Consider the following 21141-nt stretch of genomic DNA (forward strand, 5'->3'; position numbering starts at 1 on the left):
TTACTGATTTTGTTTTTCGTTTATTAAATTATTTTATTAAAGTCTTCCATTAATTTAACTGCATGTTTTGCTTGGTACAAAATTTTCTAACTATTAATTTTTTTTTTATATAATGTTTGATACTTAAATCATTTAAATTTAAAAGTAAACGTTTATTTATTACGGCATAATCCTCATGTCCATCAAAGTTTTCATTGTCTATTTATATACATAATATAATATATATACCTACAATTATTGAATAATATGCCGTTATTTATTAAATATTTATTAAACACTATCAGTTAACATTAATATTTATTTATTTTTAATTATTGTTAAATATTGAATAATAGTTGAGTTAAATATATTTTAAAGTCAATATTTTATAAACTTATAAGTATATTACAATACATATATTAGTTTTAAAATATTTAATTAGTTACTCAATAATATTAAAAATGTAATATTAAGAATTTAATAAAAATTAAATGTTTATCAATCTGTATGATTGAAAATTGTTACTTGGGACGTGGAGTATTTGAGCATATTATAAGCGCAATTTTGGAGGTCTAAAATCCTCCACCCTCTCTTCCCCCTCCAAAAAAATAAATAAATATATACATACAAATTTAGCCCCTCACGATGGTTTTTTATAATTATAACAGATAAAATATTAAAATCTGTTATCTATACTATAAAAGCGAAATATAAATCTTTGTAACGGGTTGTCTCCAAACGGCTAGACCGATTCGGCTTACTCTTTTTTTTTTGTGTTTGTAATTGTCAGAACAATAAGGTTCTTATGAAAGAAAATTTTAGGAAAATCCACCTGAAAAGTAGGAATTCTATATACTACTAGCTGGCTTGGGAAGCTAAAATAGTGGAGAGGTGGCAACACCTCGAGTTGACCCATCGGCGTCAACGACAAACCTAGTCGGTACCACGGGTGAAGGGAGCTCGCCGCTTCGGATGCGATACTCTTCTATGGTTGAGGTGCATGACTTTGCGGAAACGTCGTGGTTGTGGGACCAGCGCTATGATAGTATCCAAACCACCTCACCTTGGTGGGGGAACGGACCCCAAGGCGCAAGCCGGCCCGACTCAGAAAGGTATGGGCCTTCGGACCCAATGCTGGTGGCCCCTATGGCGACCCAGTACGCTTCGCGCTGCCCGAACCTCTGCAGCTCGTAACTAGCTCCCCTGAGCTAATACACGGTTCGTAGTTGCAAGGCACACGCCATAAACCCTAGGATACTCTCTGTATTGAAGTTATGGTTGTATATGTTACGGGCAAAGTAGAAAGTCGGTCATTGTGCACAATGACCGGGCACTGTGCACAATGCCCGATTTTCAAGGGCAAAGTTGGAATAAGTTAACGTTGCCCGGGCATTGTATACAGTGCCCAATTAGATTTGGGCACAGTAGATTAAATATTGAATATTATATAAAAAATTAAAAATAAAGATATTAAAAATATTATTAAAAATTAATAAAGTTGCACAGCTTTAATATTTAATTAATTTATTATTAAATTACAATTATTATTTATTTGCTTTATTTATTACCACATACACCACTATTATGACACTTTGAGTTGCAAAGACGACCAGATCTTTTACATTTACACCGGTTGGTCTTACACAATGTATTGCAAGTACACCTATCGTACCCTTGGCCACCCAAATTAGAAGATTTTCTTGCCACTTCTCTTAATGCAATTTGTACTGGTGGTACATCATCAGCCTGGATAAACACCTCTTTACATATTGTGAATTGGTTCCGACTGTAGAGTTGATGTTATCTGCCCTCGTTGGTTCCAATTTCATATAAATTATCTTTTACTATAAAAAAAATTATTAATTTGAAATTATTTATTTTAATTATTAAAATTATTTTAAAATTAATTACCAGAAAGTATAACTCCCAGAATACACCGAAGCTCCAAATGTTGTAAAAATATCAATTAACACGTAGGCTACTTCTTCAGCCCGTTTATGGGTTAACAGTCTAAGAATTACGAACTTTGTAAGGTGATCTTGATAGACCATTATGAACTTGTAATCGCCATCAGGCTGAGCTTGCATGTCTATTAAATCCACTTGACAGCGAGAGTTCAATTCTGATGAAAGTATAGGTTTTATAACTAAACCTTTTTTAATTGTACTGCCTTTTTTTTGACAGTGGTCACATCAATTTAAAAATATCATTATAGTCTCCCTTGTTATATTTTTATATTTCAAGTTCAATTCATACTCCATACGGTTGCCATGTCCCACAGACGTATGTGTTTCATTAAGAAGTTGAAACAATTGTTCGTTGTAAACATAATACTTAATTAAATTACCTTCGGATACAGGAACTACTAACTTTTCAATCCCTGATATATTTACAACATCGTATTTTTTAATTAATTTGTAATCATCTGCAGTCTTTTTTGTGGTTTTAGTTTTCACATTATTCACTTTTAAAATTAATTCATCGTATTTTACTTTATTTAAAAATACAGCATTTGCATTTTTGTTTAATAGTAAATTGTTAAACTTCTCATTAAACTTTTTTTCCATTTTATGTTAGAAAATAGTACACAAATACCTACTTAGAAAATAGTTAAAAACGTTGACCAAAAGAAAAAATAACACTATACGCAACTGCAGTACCTACTCTACAATGACAGACTACGCGACGTCGCCGTCGTGACAATAATCATTATTGGTATACCCGGCGTATTTTCGGGTAGTTATTATTTCGACGAAGCACTTATTTTTATTTCAGTCTGTTTTTAATAACGTGACAAACTGACGAATGGAGAGTTCTAAATCTAAAACATAATGATAATATAAAGACGACGTGCATGATATTATTGTACAATATTATTTGGAATTCCATACGTTTATCGATAGTCTGCGGCCAGGCCAGCCGGTGGCGACGACGATATTTATATTTACTTCATTGCAGTTTCTTATTATAGTAAGTTGTTTCGCCGTTTAGTGTTTACTCTGTTGCCCGTCGATTACGACATTCGTACTAACTGCTAATAATTATTTCCGTCGCATCTTTTTTCATGTGCATAATACACTTATTAGTTATTAGTGTATTCAATATTTAAATTTCAACCGTGATTTTGCTGTGGTGGTGAAAACTGATCGTGTTTGTATCGTGTTATTCAAGTATTCAACATCATAATATTATATATTATTTTTACTACTATAAAAAAAAAAAAAAACCATGACGTGGTCAGTGGTTCATTTTATATTGGACGATACCGTCGAAGTTGTACCGGAGCATTGGTGTGTTAAAAAGGGCTATTGCGCCTGGCCGAACACAAAAAAAAAAGTGATCTAAAAAATGCTGTAATTAATAGAATTAAGCCCAAAAAGAAAACATTAAATTTATATAAAGCACAGACTTTGGCTTATAATATTGGTAAGTTAAATATATTAATATTGAATTATCTACTATATTATAAAATTATGTTAGGTATGTAATTTATTTTAATTTAATGTGATTCTAGATGACTTTCAAGTTGCCCAAAAAAAAATGCACTGTTGCAAAATCTAAATCAGACCTTTCCGAGTCTGAGGAGACTGCAAAAACCAGAAAACAACGAAAACAAAAAGTTATGATAAACTCTGATTCTGAAGGTATTATATAATTTACTATGTATATATTTACTATATATTATGTAGGTATAGTATTTTACAATATTGCTGTTTGCTTGAACTTAACTGATCTGACATTTCCTTTGCCTTATTGTGGGAAAAATTACCTGGTTAGTGGTCCCAGGGCTAAAAACTAGAACACAGATAATGTTTGTATCTTATAGTCTTATAGGTATTTAATTTTACTTGTATCTACACTTATAAAGTCATAACTCATAAGTATAACTATAGGATAACATTTTTTTTTATTGGGGGGGAGGGGGGATTATATAATTTCAATATATTGTCATTTATTGTTAAATTGGTAATAATATCTGTTTTAATATTAATGTTTTAGTTGTTAAATTTGAGAAATAGTCGTGTAGCAATAAGCCTACTCGTTCTTGACCAATTCTTTATTTCATGTAATCCAATGATGTATCCAATTTATTTAAAATATTTTGTTTGAATAATTATTATCCATAACATACCTGTCAAGAGGATACTATGCATTCATAAATTGACTCTGCTTATACAATGTACTTACGATATTGCAAATTTTTGTTCACTAGTTTGAATAGTGTTCTGTTAGTTTTGATATCAGAGTGAATTTACCTATAATTAAACTTTTAGGTAAGAGCATCATCTGTACTTAAGTATTGGCTTTTATTTAATATTTTATACTTCACATACCAATTATATTTCTTGAAAATGAAAATATAAAAAAAATCGGCAACTCTATAGCACAGATAATATTCTTACCTAAAAGTATAATGATAGGTCAATTTACTCTAATATCAAAATTAACAGCACACTATTGAAACTTTTGAAAGAAAAATTGACAAGTCGTACGTGTGTGAGACTGAGACAAAAACGCATGGGTGCTCCACTTAAGAGGACGCCACACCTGCATATGTTGTCTCTGTCTTACACACTGATAACATAGCAAATTTACGCTCAGCAGTTCACGTTTTATGCTGTTTGCTTAACAATTAGAGTAATCGACCTATTATGAAACTTGATGGTAAGAACATTATCTGTGTTTTATTGGAAGTTTTTTTACAATAATTTAGTTTTTAAGTGAGTTATGTGTGTATAAGAAATGTAAATTAAAAATGCTCATAACTTACTTAATAACTGAATTATTATAAAAAAAACTTCCAACAAAACACAGATAATGTTCTTCCCATCAAGTTTCATAATAGATCGATTCACTCTAATTATTTAGCTAACGGCATAAAACGTGAACTGCTGAACGTAAATTGTCTATGTTACCCGTTTGTAAGACGGAGACAATACATGCGGGTGTGGCGTTCTCTTAATGGGTTCTATAGAAATATTTGGGAGATTTAGCCATCTCAATAAGCCACCACTTAGTTGCACCTAATTTCAAGTTAAAAGTATTGATTAACATATACTATATTAGTTCTATATAACAAAAACAAGTTAGTACTATAATAATTATAGTAATAATAATATTATAATAATATAATAATTATGTTTTTGTTATAATAAAAACATGCAATTTAAAGTTTTAAAACAAAATTTATTCATATAGGTAATGTTTATAATATGCAAAAATAATAAGTGTTTTTATTTTATATAAATGTTAATATTTATCATCGCCGTTCATGCAAAGCACATTAACTCTAAATACAAGATTTCTGAAAATCAGCTTTGGCAATTTTTTCGGTACTTCCGTGTTATCTCGACTACCCAAATATTCCCAAGACTACCTGTTGGAATCATCCGGGTTATCTCGACTACCTCCGTAGACCGTAATTTATTAATAAATATATATTCCCGCGTTGTAATGTACAATATTTAATTTTGTCTTTGATGTACAATGTACCTACCTACTATAAGCAGATTAGTTGACATTAACCACTTTCTGTTTGGTTATTCCCGAACTGTAAACTGTATCATTGTTATGTACAATTTAATTTTGTCTTCGATGTACAATGGTTTTTATTTCGTCAGTCATTCGACAATCGTCCTATTTTCCGTATTAGCGCTACGTCTAGTTAAATATATCGTTTAGTCAATATGAATTTTTTAATTTGCCATCGTCCGAGAAGGAGGCTGTTAATTTTCTCCAAGAACGCGGAGTGTTGCCAAGTGCACGGATTTGTCCAAACAATCACTTGGCAAAATTGTATTTTGGAAAAGAAATCTTTTGGAAATGTAATATTAAAAAATGCCAAAAAAAGGTAAATATACGTAATGGTAATTGGTTTGCGAAATCACGAATATCGTTTACGACTGCTGTGCGATTTATATATGGGTGGTCAAATGAAATAACTAGTATTAAGTGGTGTGAACAAGAACTTAATATATATAAGTGAAAATACAGTTATTGACTGGAATAATTATTTACGTGAAGTATGTGCAATGGCAATTGAAAATAAACCACAGGGGAAAATAGGTGGACCGGGGAAAATTGTCGAAATTGATAAAAGTTTGTTTTCGAAAAGAAAAAATCATGTTGGGAGGGTACTTCCCGAACAGTGGATATTCGGAGGAATTTGTCGCGAGACAAAAGAGTCATTATTATTAAAAGTACCTGACAGAAAAACAGGAACTTTACTTACGGCGATCAAAAATAACATTCAGGAAGGTACCAAGATCTATTCAGATTGTTGGCGTGCATTTAACACCGAATTATTAAAATCATCCGGCTTCCATCACTATACTGTCAATCATACATACAATTTTGTTGACCCAACCACAGAAGCATACACCCAAACAATTGAACGCCTTTGGGGATCGGCAAAGTGGCAAAACAAAAACCATAGGGGAACAGCTCGCCATCATCTAGATTCATACCTGACTGAATTTGTTTGGCGACAAAACCTTGGTAACGATCCACCGTTTAATAAGATTTTAATGGATATTAAAACCTGCTTTCCTCCTCAAAAAAATTATTAACTACATTTTTTATTTATTTTTTATATTATATTATTACAATTTTTTCTATACACATTTTTATGCCATTTTATCGTGTTTCAAAATAGATTTATATTATTATTCAGAATAGATTTAACCTATATATTTTATATATTTTTATTATTTAAAAAATTGGGTAGTCGAAATAACACGGTTGATCATATAATAGGTAGTCTTGGAAATATTTTGGTAGTCGAGATAACACGGTTGTGAACCTAAAGTAGTCGAGATACCACGGAAGTACCATTTTTTCAAATATTAAATTTAACTAAATTTTGTTTTTGCTTGTTTTAATTGGTTTTCTTATAATCAAAGTAGTTGTTTATGAATGGTTTTAAATAATATGACAACGTAAAATTTATATTTTTTATTATAGTTATTAAAATACAACAATTTAGTGAGTCTTGCATATAGTTTACATGGACTAGTGTGTTCTTCATATTTAGGAAACTATATTTTAAATGGGCTTAGTTTAAATTTTAAATTGTTTATTTAACATGTTTAAATAATATTGGGACTTAGTTGAATATAGCATATTGTATAGCATTTGAACTGAATTCTATATAATAATAAACCAGAAAAATCGAGTTTTGGACTTATTATGTTTTGCATGAACGGGGACGATATATAGTATTAATGTGCACAGTTTATAATAAGTTTATAATAGTTAATATACATCTAAATACAGTATCCATGCACTCTATTTGTGCACAAAAAACATTATTTAGTTTATTTTAATTTCAAACTATTTCCTACCAACTTATGAGTGTTCTTAATAAGTACCTAATTGATAAATTAAATAATTAATAAATCTTAATTATTATTTTTTGATTTCAGATGAAGAGTTTTCTGACGATGAGTCTGATAGTATGCCATCATTATCATCAACAGGTAATCCGTTTTAAAAGTTAACTGTTCATTAGTTGTAATATTATGTTAAATTAGGTGTTCATATTAAAAATAAATAAATTAAATTAGTAAAACATAAGTAGACAGTTATAAATACTATAGTTTCAATTTATAAATAATATTGACTATATTAACTGATGTATAGAAATATGTATATTTAGGTATACCTACTTTATTTTTCAAATTAGAGAAAATTAGTTATATAATTTATTATTAAGTCAAGTTTTGTAATATAATTCTGTTAATTATAACATACTTAGGAGGTACTGCAGAAAAGTGAAAACTAATTTATTTTTCATAATATAGTTAATGCAAATTACATAATTCAATATGATTTATTTCAGATGATGAAGTTAAAAAGTCAAATGAGAAAAAACTCACAATTTCTAAAGATCCTGGATGGTCTCCATTAAAACGCTCTGTTGTTGAATCTTCATATGGTAAATATTTCATCATTGTTAAAAATAATGTAAGTATACCTATTATACCTATCCATTATTATTTATTTATATGTTTTTAGCACATATTACATCAACTCCAGTTAATCAAACAACCAACCAATTGATCTCAGATATTAAAAGTCTGAATTCAAAATCTAAATACTACCATAATGATAATGGTAATAGTGTTCCTTTGAAAGATGATGTTATTGTCCAGACTAATCATTCTAGTAATTATATATATATCTATACAATATATTTCTATTGCATACATTATTAACATTAATTAATTATTTTAAATAGTCAATACTCCTTTCACTACTAAAACAACTGTATCTCCTCAAAATACTGTGGATAATTATAATAGTTGTTTAAACAGTAATATCATTGCTAAAGGAGATAGCCCACATTTATCATTTGGTAATCTATATACATTTAACTACTTATACATTTTTTTTTATTTAAAATTTTAAAACCTATATCTTTACCTTTTTTGTTTTCCAAGTATTTTCTTAAGGTGTTATTATTTGTATATACAGTGTGTCCCAAAAGTCCCGTATCACCCTTAATATCTCCATGTAAAATCACTATATTTAAACGCGGTTTTTTTTACAGTACTAAGTATGAAAATTCTGATTGAATGGCATAAAATTCATTTATTTTTTTCTTTAAATTCAAAAATTTTCAAAAAAATTTTTTATGCATTTAAGAATTTAAAATTTTTAAGATAGCCATTTTGTTGAGCATATTTTTTAAAACAGTTCAAAAAAAAAAAATACTAAAATTAAATAAAAATTAACCAAGTTAGAGCAAGTTATGTTTTTGAATAATTGTAGTAAAAAAATAAATATTATTATTAGATATGAAATTAGATATTCATTATTGAAATGTGAAATAATAATATTTATTTTTTTACTACAATTATTCAAAAACATAACTTGCTCTAACTTGGTTAATTTTTATTTAATTTTAGTATTTTTTTTTTTGAACTGTTTTAAAAAATATGCTCAACAAAATGGCTATCTTAAAAATTTTAAATTCTTAAATGCGTAAAAAATTTTTTTGAAAATTTTTGAATTTAAAGAAAAAAATAAATGAATTTTATGCCATTCAATCAGAATTTTCATACTTAGTACTGTAAAAAAAAACCGCGTTTAAATATAGTGATTTTACATGGAGATATTAAGGGTGATACGGGACTTTTGGGACATACTGTATAATATATAAATATATTTTTTTTTTTTGAAGCTAAAAGAAGTTTATTTTCCGACTTGGATAAATCTCAAAACCCTGGTATAACTGATAGTCCAATAAAGATTTCTAAAAGAACATTATCTGGTGCGTTTTGATTAATTACATAATTTGGTAGTTATATTTATTTTATTCAATATTTTAACTTTATAACCCTCCGCACGTTAAGATCATGACCAGTCGCACATTCAAAATAACTTCGTCCACCGTACCGCTCGTTGTTGCAACCACTTTTATAATAATATGGAACACTCGTGTGATAACAGAGTCGTGCACATGTTTATAAAACAATAGATCTCCTTCACCACGCTGGTTAGTTGTAGAATTATTTTATGGGGAACCAATCATAAACCGGCCGTGCGTAAGGGACACAAAACGGTCCGCTGCCCGTTCATGAACTTAACGTGCGGTGGGTATAGTTACTTAACAATATTAACACATATATAGAGAAATGTGCATACTGTAAACTGTTTTAATACAAGTAATCTTAAACGACTTAAACTTAAGATCGTCATGAAAAAAAAAAAATTGTATTTTATAATACCCGCGTTACCCCTATCCGCATATTTAAAATATACTATTTTCTGAGTTCTAGTAAAGAACTTTTTGATATCTAAAAAGTATAAATAGTTTAAATTAATACATTTATATCATATTATTACTACATTTTGTATTCAATAAATTATTTTTAATTTTAATTTTAATTTTTAGAAAACAATTGTTCAATGGTATACAATCTCATGAATAGCCCATCTACATCTAATGAACAAACTGTTCAAAAAGTTAATACAACTGAATACATATCATTAGAAAATACATTATAACTTAAGGGTAGTTTAACGATGCCTACTTACTTAAAATGATAATGCCTTCAATAAATTAAGTTTTATACATTCACCCACCCACCATAAAAATTAAATACTAGGGATACCGCTTTAGCAAAGTTACTAATTAGGCGCAAACCAATATATATTATTATCTTATTTAATTTTTTTTGTTTTATAAATAGATGATCAGTATGCAAAATTGTGAAATTTGATGGTAACAATAAAGTACAAATTAAGATCAATGCAGGAAAAATTGGACATCATGATTCAGCGAGATGAGGAAACCAACTTGACAAAAACTAAGGATTTGAGTATATATGACACTGGTGATATAGATAATAAATTACCAATCAAAACTCAGGAACAGTTGGAAGAAATAGAAAATGATTTGTCTAACAATAAACATTATCGGTGTCAGATGGTAAAGATTTTTAAGAATTTCATACGTGTATGAACTGTTATTAAATAAGTTATATATTTTTATTGTCATAGATTAAACGTTTATCATCTGTGGGAGGAAAGTCAATAAAAATTATGGCAAAAAGAATAATGGCTATATTATTTATACCAGAAATATTATGTGAATTTTCATATAGTAGTCGTGGTAACAAAAAACTACCATTTGAGAAATTGCTTCTAAATAAAATTATTTTTGGTAAGTTAAACTTAAATAACAATATAGTAATTTTGATTTTGTATTAATTAATTAATTTTTAGAATTTTAATTTTTTAGATTCTGTCCTTACAATCAAAAAATTTTCCAATGCTGATAACGCAGCTAATGAAATTGATCAGGTTATTAAGTACGTTCTTATTCAAACTTCATTTAAAATTAAAGATAAGGCAGGAAAATAATTTTTATAATCATCCTAAATATATTATTATAGAGTACAGAATTTCTTAATATAATAATTTCTGTATACTTATTAATACTGATATTATAATTTTAAATGAAATTTTAAAAACAATAGGTATTAGGTAAACGTTATAAATAACAATCATAATATACACTATACCTATTTGAAAGATTAACTACTTAACAAATGTATAACATAAACGTTTAATTCTTTTTTATATTAATAACTACGCTAAGTATAAAATCATTTACATAACCAGTTATTTACATTGTGTTAACGTTTACCTATGATCTGAAGTCTAAACCTAGGAAACGAGCTAGTAACCGACTTGATGTTATAACCTTGTTTACCCGTATTCGTAAACGGTACTGCCATATAGGCGTGGTACGGGACGCGAGGTCGGCTACTCAGCTCGTTTACTTTAATAGTTTTCTGTCATGGGTGTCATGGCGTCATAGAAAATTTTGTTGTAAAACCTTAACGGCTTATTGCTCAACGTGTTTTCTTAACTCGCTTCGATAATCGACGCCAGTGAATCACGGTTCAATATTATCACGTACTTACTCTATAAATTGTTATTCGTGTACTCACATTGTTAATTGTTATAATAGTGCGTACTGATGTCGGTAATTTGGAATTCAATGCATTTAATTTTAATATAATCGTTTGATTGACATTTACTTTTGTTTACAATATTCAATATGACGTGGTCGGTTATTCACTTCTTTAAAGATAATGGAGTAGAGGTAGTACCTAGCACATGGTTTAAAGATGATACATGTGCTTGGCCTAAGACCCATGTGAAACGTTTTATTAAAAACCAATGTATACCAAATACTAGAGGGTTCAAAGCTAGGGCATTGTCTACAAATATTTGTAAGCTTATATTTTTTTTTACAAAATAATAACTACATTGTATAATAATATAACCTATAATTATTTTGATATACATTTTAGAATCGTTTCTTGTTGCTCGAACGAAATGCAAAAAATAATTGATCACTTCGGATTTATCATCTACTGAAGATGACAATTATTCTAAAATAAAAAATACAAATAATGGAAAAAAATCAAAATCAGGTAATAATTGCAGTAATAATAAAAAAACGGGATATGGCGCTGACTTAATCAGTAAGATTAAGAATTTAATTAATATTGGAAAAAAATTGTATTATTAATAGTACTTTATACAATTATTAACTTATGTTTATAAAATGTGTATTATTTTTATTTTATTTTTGTAGACATTGAAACTGATAGCGATGACAATAATTATGAATTACCAGCTTATGATTCTGGTAAGTAAATAATATATATAATTATAATAACTATACCTACCTAAAATTTATTGTACTTCAAAATTGATAAAAATCTTTATTGTAGGTGATAATAATTCCAGTACAAATAACATTATTTGTCTGTCTAAGAAATGTAAGTTTTCAATGATTTATTAATATAGTATATTTAATTTTATGTTCTCTATATTCATTTCTAATGAAACATATTTTTTTACAGCTTGTGTTGATTATATGCTTGTAAAATCACCATCAAAAACTCCAGTTTTTGAATCTAGTATGCACCTACCTATAATATATTAAATATATTATAATACTATTTTATTCTAATCATGTTTTTGGGGGAATTATGTAATATACTTGTTGAATATTAGTTACTTGAATAATTTCATTATAGTTGTCCAAACTGTTTCACAAAAAAAAATTTTAATTATATTTCCGTTTACAGTTGATGATAATTTCTGCATGGTGAAAAATGTGTCACCTTATAGAAGAAATAAACATTTTGTACTTTCTCCTAATAATTTGGCAAGAGCAGAAAAAAACAAAAAGAGAAATATATCTGAATCTCCTAGAAAAGTATATCCATCTCCTGAAACTTTTCAATCACGTATGTATACCTAATAATTAGTTCTATTAAGATGCAATTTTTCTATCATATAAAAAATTAAAAATATTTTAAATTACACTCAAAACACAGAGAAAAAAATTAAATCAGCACCTCTTATGAAAATGACTAAATACCATTGTTAGTATATATAAATAATATGATTTTAAGGCTAGTATATAATACGCTGATATATAGTCTTACAAACGTTTTACACTAATTTTTGTTTTTATAGCTCTTTCACAAGAAATATCTCCTACTACTGTTCAGAAGTATTCACCATTAAAAACATATGGTAAAATTATTAATAGTGTTTTTCAAAATTGTACTATACCTATATAACAAGAAAAGCATTACATATTAATTTGTATTTCTAATATAGCACAAGCATCTGCGGCGAGATCTGCGGTATCCAAGCAATTATTTAGACCAGATAACTTAAGCCAACCGTTGACTACTTGTTAGTTTAAAAATATAATATAATTATAATATATAATTATAACTGTTCAATGATTACAATTTACTAGGATTATGTTACTTACTTATTGTATTTTCTTATATTATGTTGCAGTATTAGAAAATAAACAAAAAACGCCTCCAAAACCTAATAAATTAAAAAATTCTTCAGGTATGTAAAAATATTAACCTTCTAATGTTTTATTTTTAAATGTTTTAATTATGATGTATAATATATAATTTCAGAAGATCAATTTAAGGAACTCATTTTATACAATCTTTTAGTATTGAAACACAGCATTAGAAACATCAATGAAAAATTGACATTGGTTGTCGAAAGGCAGATTTCACACAATTATAATGTTGAAGAATCTAATGATCTTACATTAGAATATTCTAATTTGGACTGCTTATTACCAATTGATGAAGAAGATACATTAGACAATATAGAAGAACAGATAAGAAATACCATGCATCATTGGTAAGTAATTTCATTTATAATTAGACTTCATAAAATATAGACAATTTTTTCTTAAATTAATGGTTTTTGAAACAATGTTTCAAGTTCAATTATTTAGACTAAATCGATTACAAATGCATTTTAATGTTTACAAAACGTATAACAACTATATACCTATTGTGAAACATATTTTCATTATGCATTCATGCCTAGTTTTAATTATGATAAATCATTTTTATGTAATTAAATACTCGTTAAATAAATCTGTACCACAGAAGTCATGTAACGCAAGTCACAAAAATGACATTTTTACTGGAGAGACAATACAAAAATGTTTGTATTGCAATGCACTTACAATTGTATATTTCAAAAATATTATTTCGCTTTACTTTTCTTATGTATCACTCTAGACATACGTTTCTATACTTCTATCATAGTTTAGGACTTAAGTTAGTATACTTCTTACTATCTATAAATTTATTCTTAATTGGACTTACGTTAAAATACAATTAAACAGATCACAGAAAGAATATTCCAACAATAGAACTGACTCAATATTTGAAAAAATGGACTTGCGTTAGTTGACTTCTGTGTTACAGAAATATGTATAGCTTTTATTTATTGAATGATTTTAAAGGTTAAAATTAAAAGTTTTTACTAAAGAATAAAATGATTTGACTTAGTAACATTAAATACATATTACATTAAATCTATATATTTTTTTATCAAATTCAAATTATTAAATGGTTATTAATATCTTATCATTCCTATTCTACATTATTTTAGTAGGTCCTTAACTTAGGTAACATGTAAATATATTTTTACTATAGATATAATTACTGTATTATAATAATATACATACTTATAGTACTATATGGAAGGTTTAATATTTTATGACATTAAACTTTTTTTTTTTTTCATTACATTTTAGACTAAACAGTTAGCTGGACTTGGCGGAAAAAGTATCAAAGTCATGGTCAAAAGAATCATGGGATATTTGTTCACTGACAACATCTTAGCCTTATATTCTTTTAATGGCAGAGCAAATAAAAAAAAATGTTTTGCAAATCTATCAATTTCAAAAGTTATATATGTTGTAAATATATTATTTATTTTTACGTAATATGCACTCATAAATTCTTCTATTACTTCTCTTTATCTATTATATTATAATATTATGAATAACTGGTAGTATATAATATAACTAGGAATTTGTTATACTCTAAAAGTCTTATATAACAGCTACCTTTTTAAACTAATAACTTTCATTATATATTTTAGTCAATAAGTTATTTATGGAAGTTAATAATTACTAATATTCACATACAAAATGTTTAATTCCAAAACAACTATTTTAATAATGCTATAATTATGATTTAATACTTTTTCTTTGATTCAAGCAATTTAATCCTATATATTTGATATATTATATTATCTAAAATAATAATTATACATATAAATGTAATATATGCCGGTCTATATGAGTTTAATGGATGGAATATGAATATGTGTTTAATATATTATAATAATATGCCTTCTACCATTAAAATGCAATTATTAATTTTTGTTTTTATAATTATTATTGTTATTTGTTTTATTGTCCAGATGCTGTTAAATCAATTAAACGATTGAATAATGAATCATCGACCGATGAAATTGAAAAATACATTAAGTATTATCTCATTCAAGCACCATTCAACATAAAAAAGAAAAAAGAAATGTTTCATTGAATATGAATATCATTTAATTTTGTAATTATTATGTACAATATAATATAGCTAGGCTAGGTTTGCCTTTTAGTTATATCATATTTCAACTATATATACTATTATATTATATTCTAAATAAATGTATAGGTACATTATGTTTTACTATTATTATATTGTTATAGGGCCTAACAATATATGTTGAATACCTATGTAATACATTAGATAATTTGAATATTTTTGAAATAATAAAGATAAATTTTATGCAATTATTAAGTTTACATTTTAATTATTAAATATTCTATTAATTAATTGTATAAAAATTGCTGTAAATATACCCATATAATTATTTTTTAGAATATTTTAGTTAAAAACCGACGATCTGCTCAATATTCGACAAACATTTATCGGAGGTGAAAAAAGTTATATGAACGGTTGATTGGTGTTAAAAGAATATCTATTCAATATTAAACAATATTAAAGAATGTTTAAAGAGTACTTAACGAACCTTGACGATTAAAGGTTTTTTAAACCTTTAAGTATATATACTTATTTCATATTGAGTTCCATGTCATTTCATATTTATAGTGTGTTAAATTAACATTAATTTAGTTGATATCCAATTGGTTGGCAATACTTATTCAGGGTTAAACATTGACTTGCCTACTTTGATTTTATGTTTATTTAATATTTGCATGCTATGTAGGAGCTATCTACGATCATTTGACTTAAAGTTACACCAAAAACTAAAATCGATTTTGATAAAACGTGATATTATTGGTAGGTTAAATTTCTATTTTATAATAGATCAATAGCCAATAGATTACTTATAAATCACATTTTTTTATTTAAATCCCGGTAGTCGAGTTTTGGACAAGTACCTACATAGGTAACTTATAATAATTCATATTGTAATTTAATTAGGTACCAAAAAAATATAACTTCTCAAACACTGTGTCTAGAGGAACTGGTGGGATAATGCATTCGAATAATAAAATGTCTATAAACTTGCGGACCAGTTTCGCACAGTTAAATTTGGCATGCGAACTATAACTGAAATAGATAACCAGAATAGGTACATTGCTGATCACAAAGTACTTTCTGTAATACTACATACGATTTAATATTTATCAATAGACTGTATAGATACTTAGTATAATATAAAGTTCTATGGAATAATATATTTTATAATATCTATGGCAATCGTCAATTGTCGACATTCGTCGGCGACGATAAACAATTTTAATAATTTCAGTGAACAAATAAGTAATAATAGCCATCGATATAGACCGACAGTTATGAGCCGTATACATTATAATGTAAGTTTTAACACAAACTCACACATTTCGTTATGATCAGGTATTCAGGTTATTTTCATAATATATTTTGATACTTTCAAGTTTCAGTTCAGAGCGAGATGAAGATGGATAGTTTCTTCGGCGACGGCGGCACTCTAGCTAGGTTTCACCGGAAGAGTCAATGCTTAGGCGTAAGTTTGTTTTCATATTATTACTATTTTACATTTATTTTTTAGGCTTAAATTAAATATTTATTGCCACGGACAATCTGTTAACTGGGTTACGTAGAAGCATTTATAAGTTTAATCCCAAAAGCGCAATGTATAAAATACGTGAGACCGTCTTCGTTTCACCACGCCATGTTTAATACGCAACTTTTTGCATGTTATACTATGCGCCGGGTGTCACCTTAGGTTTGCGCGAAGTATTTAAAACAATATAATGTTATTAATCTTTATATTTTATATTTTTATATACATAAATACATTATACACCCCATATATTTTATTAGCATACTTACAGCTTTTTTAGTGTAGTTTATACCCTATAGATGGCTATAGATATAGGTATTAAATGTCTTGCAATTATATATTTTACTATAATTATTAATTTCATTATAATATAATATAACAATATACTTTAAATTCAATTAGTTGTTATCAAGACAGACAGTCTTAAAACAAATTCTTTTCTGGACGTTTTCAAAACGAATTATGTTTAAAAAAAGTTGCACAGTTATCGTAGCAGTAGAGTCAGTTGCTAGATCAACCCGTGTGGCCGCGTGACATAAAATAGGAGTTATTCTTGTTTTTTTAAATAATTTTTTCGAAAAATATATGTACCATGTATAGCTCATACAATTATGAATTTATAGTTAATAGAAATGCGGATGTTTTACTTCATAGATATTTTTTTATTGAAATCGTGTAAATAATTTGATTAAACAATTTTTTTATATTACGTGTAAAATCACCAACACAAGGTGCAGACTGCATTTAAAAAATTAAAAACATAAAATAAAATATAAAATAATGTTGTAGTAGAAGCTGGAAACTGTAGTTTATTCTAATTTAAAATCCAATTAACGTAACCGAGAATGTAACTATTAAATTCATCGTTGAATTCAGAGATCACTTTGGGATAAATGCCAAACGTATAAATGTAAATTAAATTAAAAATAATTAAAAAACATTTTGTGAAAGGAACAAGATTACTGCTAATATTTAAGTTGTAATTATTATTAACAAATAAATACAAATAATAGATATTTTAATAGCTTTTTACTATTAACATATTCACTGTAAATATAGTTTCTGATCGACTTACCTATAAATAAGTATCTTCTATAAAATAATTATTCATATCAAATAATCCTAACAATTTAATGCAAGGATTCTCATAAATTGATCTTACAGCAGCCTTAAAACACCAAAAATATATTTACACAGACCACAAGAAAAAATAATTGAAAATATTAAAAAAATGAAGAACACATCATTATAAAATTAATACAGTCATCGATCCGCTCAGAATCTACAATTATATACTTAGAGTTTTAGAAATCTAGTTGGTATTATGGTATTTGATGAATTTACTGTATACGTTTATGGCTTTATGTTAACTCTAAAATCCAGTCATCACATTTTTATTTAATAATTCATAAAATACAATATACTCTTATAATAAAATTCTTGTGCTTCTGATATCTATTAACCACCTTAATCAATAATTAAATTGATAATCTAAAATAATAATTTAAATAATACCTATATCATATTATTATAATTCAAATTCAAAATTATAAACTATTTTGGTTTTATTGTCATATCAAATTTCAATAAACAAATTGTTCCTTAACATGGAACTCTTTGATATAAAAAGTCGCATTATATAATATCCGTGGATTCATCATATTGACGTACCTAGTATAATATCTATCATTTATTTATTTAATCTATGGCAAATCTCAAAGTCGTTGCAGAAGACACAGTCGATTAAAAATTCTAAAATTTCAATAAGCAAAGAAGATATGAGCAAAAAACTTACTGCGATTCGTATAATTTTATTTTTCATAAATAACAATATTCTAAGTTCTGGCTGTATTCTGGAGCGTTTCTTCATGGGCGTCGCAGTTCACACACGTCACGGATTCCGCCGAAAGAGTCGATAATAAAAGTAAGTTTGTTTTTATATTCTTTTGGGGCTTAAATTTACTTTTAAGACTTAAAATAAATATTTAATGTCACGAAAAATGTGCTATCCAAGTGTTGTATGCGCATATTTTAGTTCCGAACCAGAAATGTATAAAATACGCGAGGTATAAACGTCGTCGTTTTTCCAGTCCCTGTTCGTAGAAGAATTATAATTAATAGGAGCTTACCTATAAAATGTACTTAATATATATATGTTTTGGTTTAATTTATAGAAATATATGTTATAGCTTATAACTGATAATAATCATAAGATACAATTTTAATTAATAACTGTTAATTTTTTTTCCAAATACAACGTAATTATAAGTTATAGGTAACTATTAATTTAGTGTCACATACTTAACTTCTATTGTTCACCTAATATCTATATTCTATATCATAGGGATTAGGGATGTATAACCATGTACACATAAAAGTATATTCACGGAATGGTCAACTGCAGCCTATCCTGCCGTGTGCGCACTTATGAATAATGTATCTACTCATATACTCGTATAGGTATATAAATATACCTATTTATAAATAGTGTAATACTACATACACGAATGTGTTACCTTTTATGTTCCTAAAAGTTCAACAGTTATTATTAAATTTATTTATTTTTTACATATAGGTAGGTTACATTACAAGACTCTAATTAAAATAACATTTATTGTTAGTGTTATTTATTATAGTGTTTAAGATGTTAGATTTCGGTACGGCTGATTGTCCACCCCCCTCACTCTTCAGCATCAATGCATCAGAAATTATTATTTATAATTCGGCCACGGATTTAAATATAAACTGCATTTTCTGAATTTTCTATGACATTGCTTTCCAAGCAAAGAATTTGTTTCATATATTATCAACGAATTGTAACGAATACGTTTTATTTTGGGGGTTTTACGGGATATACCTATAGGAAATTTTCTTCAAATTTTCACATTTCACTATTTGATATTATGATATTATTTGTACCTAGGCTAAGTTTCTGTTTTAGAATCGATCGATAGGCTACCTAGGTATATCACATTCTTTAATTTAAATTGTGGTAGTCGAGTATTGCACAAGTACCTAGTCCGAACAATCCAAACGCTGTCTTACTCGTAGTCGAGTTCTAGTTGATAACTGACTTGTGAATAAATGTAATTTTTGTTAGGTATAAAAATAAAACTAATAAATCCTTGAATACAACATTTAAAAATACAAACTCTGTGTAATAAAAATTAATATTAGGTATTTATTGGTAGGTTTATATAATATCTATAGCAGATTTTGATTCCGTCACGGGGTTTGTATTTTCTTATTTCTCAGTAGGTTTTTTTTTATTATTGTTAATTGATCAAAGGATGTATTGCCTGAAATTTTTCAATATTTCTATTGTAATTATACTGGTATAACACTATTCCGGCTATCAATAAAGTCGTGTTAAAAATTAGAAAATTGGGAGGTATGATATTTTTTTAAGTAATTCTTTCGAGTAGGGAATTCGCTCAATGATATTTAAATATTTTCACCGATAATCAAGTACGATTACTTGTAGGTAACTAGAGACTGGGTGAATAGGAATTAGGTAGTGTGTAATATGGCGAAGATAAGGAAATGGGTCAACAGGATTTCAGAATGTTTGGTGTATGAAAGGGAAAGATGAAAAAGAAATGTAAGGTTAGGGTAGGTAAGTGGAGCGAGGGTAGCAGCTATGAGAATAATAAGTTAGGTGTTAAGGTACAAAAGAGGATAGAATAAGAAATTAATTAATTAAGGGTAGTGTAGGTTAGTGTACATATTGTAGTGAAAACAAGAGAGAATAGGTTTAGGTGGTTCGGTCACTGTATGATAAAAGATAGTGAGAGTGGCTATAGAAGTTAGTTAATTTAGGTGGGAAATGAGGGGCGAGAAGACTGAAGAAGAGACGGATGGACAGAATACCGATCATGGAGGTGTGGAATGAGAATGGCTGAACCTGTATATAGCTGTGAGAGACGGGGGAAGAAAAAGTGTAAAGGTAGAATAGTTATGTTAACAATGCCGAATACGTAGGAAAAGATCTTGAATTGTAAAGGCCACTAGCTTCAACTAACCATAGGTTTACCTAACTAACCTTCTTATGACTCATTAGGACACTTTTCAGAATAAAAAGATGCTGAGTTTCTGCATGTTGCCGAACTTAAGTGTTTGATTATCAAGTTGATCCTCTGATTGTTGACACCATGGATAGTCCACGCCTATGTTAAATACATTTGAGGCAGCGTTCCCGGAGGGGAAGGCAATTGAGGC

General features: G+C 27.6%; 2 protein-coding genes across 2 annotated transcripts; both read left to right on the plus strand.

The window, feature by feature from the left end:
* Positions 1 to 2819: 2819 nt before the first annotated feature.
* LOC132938733 (uncharacterized) lies at positions 2820 to 12281 on the plus strand. The gene is made up of 13 exons (XM_061005744.1): positions 2820 to 3405; positions 3494 to 3623; positions 7404 to 7457; positions 7820 to 7915; positions 7996 to 8145; positions 8219 to 8335; positions 9164 to 9253; positions 10176 to 10414; positions 10486 to 10648; positions 10727 to 10796; positions 11808 to 11930; positions 12095 to 12148; positions 12234 to 12281. The coding sequence occupies exons 2-8, from the start codon at positions 3494 to 3496 to the stop codon at positions 10196 to 10198; spliced, it is 660 nt and encodes a 219-aa protein (XP_060861727.1). The 5' UTR covers positions 2820 to 3405; the 3' UTR covers positions 10199 to 10414; positions 10486 to 10648; positions 10727 to 10796; positions 11808 to 11930; positions 12095 to 12148; positions 12234 to 12281.
* A 189-nt stretch (positions 12282 to 12470) lies between these two features.
* LOC132938734 (uncharacterized) lies at positions 12471 to 15579 on the plus strand. Its single transcript, XM_061005745.1, has 7 exons — positions 12471 to 12755; positions 12988 to 13047; positions 13135 to 13212; positions 13324 to 13380; positions 13455 to 13689; positions 14600 to 14764; positions 15274 to 15579. Coding segments are annotated over exons 1-6 (576 nt in total). The 5' UTR covers positions 12471 to 12610; the 3' UTR covers positions 14601 to 14764; positions 15274 to 15579.
* The last annotated feature ends 5562 nt before the right edge of the window (positions 15580 to 21141 follow it).

The sequence above is a fragment of the Metopolophium dirhodum genome, chromosome 2 (genome assembly GCF_019925205.1).
Source record: "Metopolophium dirhodum isolate CAU chromosome 2, ASM1992520v1, whole genome shotgun sequence".
In the NCBI taxonomy this organism is placed as follows: domain Eukaryota; kingdom Metazoa; phylum Arthropoda; class Insecta; order Hemiptera; family Aphididae; genus Metopolophium; species Metopolophium dirhodum.

Coding starts and splice junctions, on each gene's coding strand:
- LOC132938733 (XM_061005744.1), top strand. CDS start 3,494: ATGACTTTCAAGTTGCCCAAAAAAAAATGCACTGTTGCAAAATCTAAA. Junction 8,146..8,218: donor TGTCCAGACTAATCATTCTA/GTAATTATATAT, acceptor TATTTTAAATAG/TCAATACTCCTTTCACTACT. Junction 9,254..10,175: donor TTCTAAAAGAACATTATCTG/GTGCGTTTTGAT, acceptor TTTTATAAATAG/ATGATCAGTATGCAAAATTG.
- LOC132938734 (XM_061005745.1), top strand. CDS start 12,611: ATGGTGAAAAATGTGTCACCTTATAGAAGAAATAAACATTTTGTACTT. Junction 13,048..13,134: donor TTCACCATTAAAAACATATG/GTAAAATTATTA, acceptor TTTCTAATATAG/CACAAGCATCTGCGGCGAGA. Junction 13,381..13,454: donor TAAATTAAAAAATTCTTCAG/GTATGTAAAAAT, acceptor ATATAATTTCAG/AAGATCAATTTAAGGAACTC.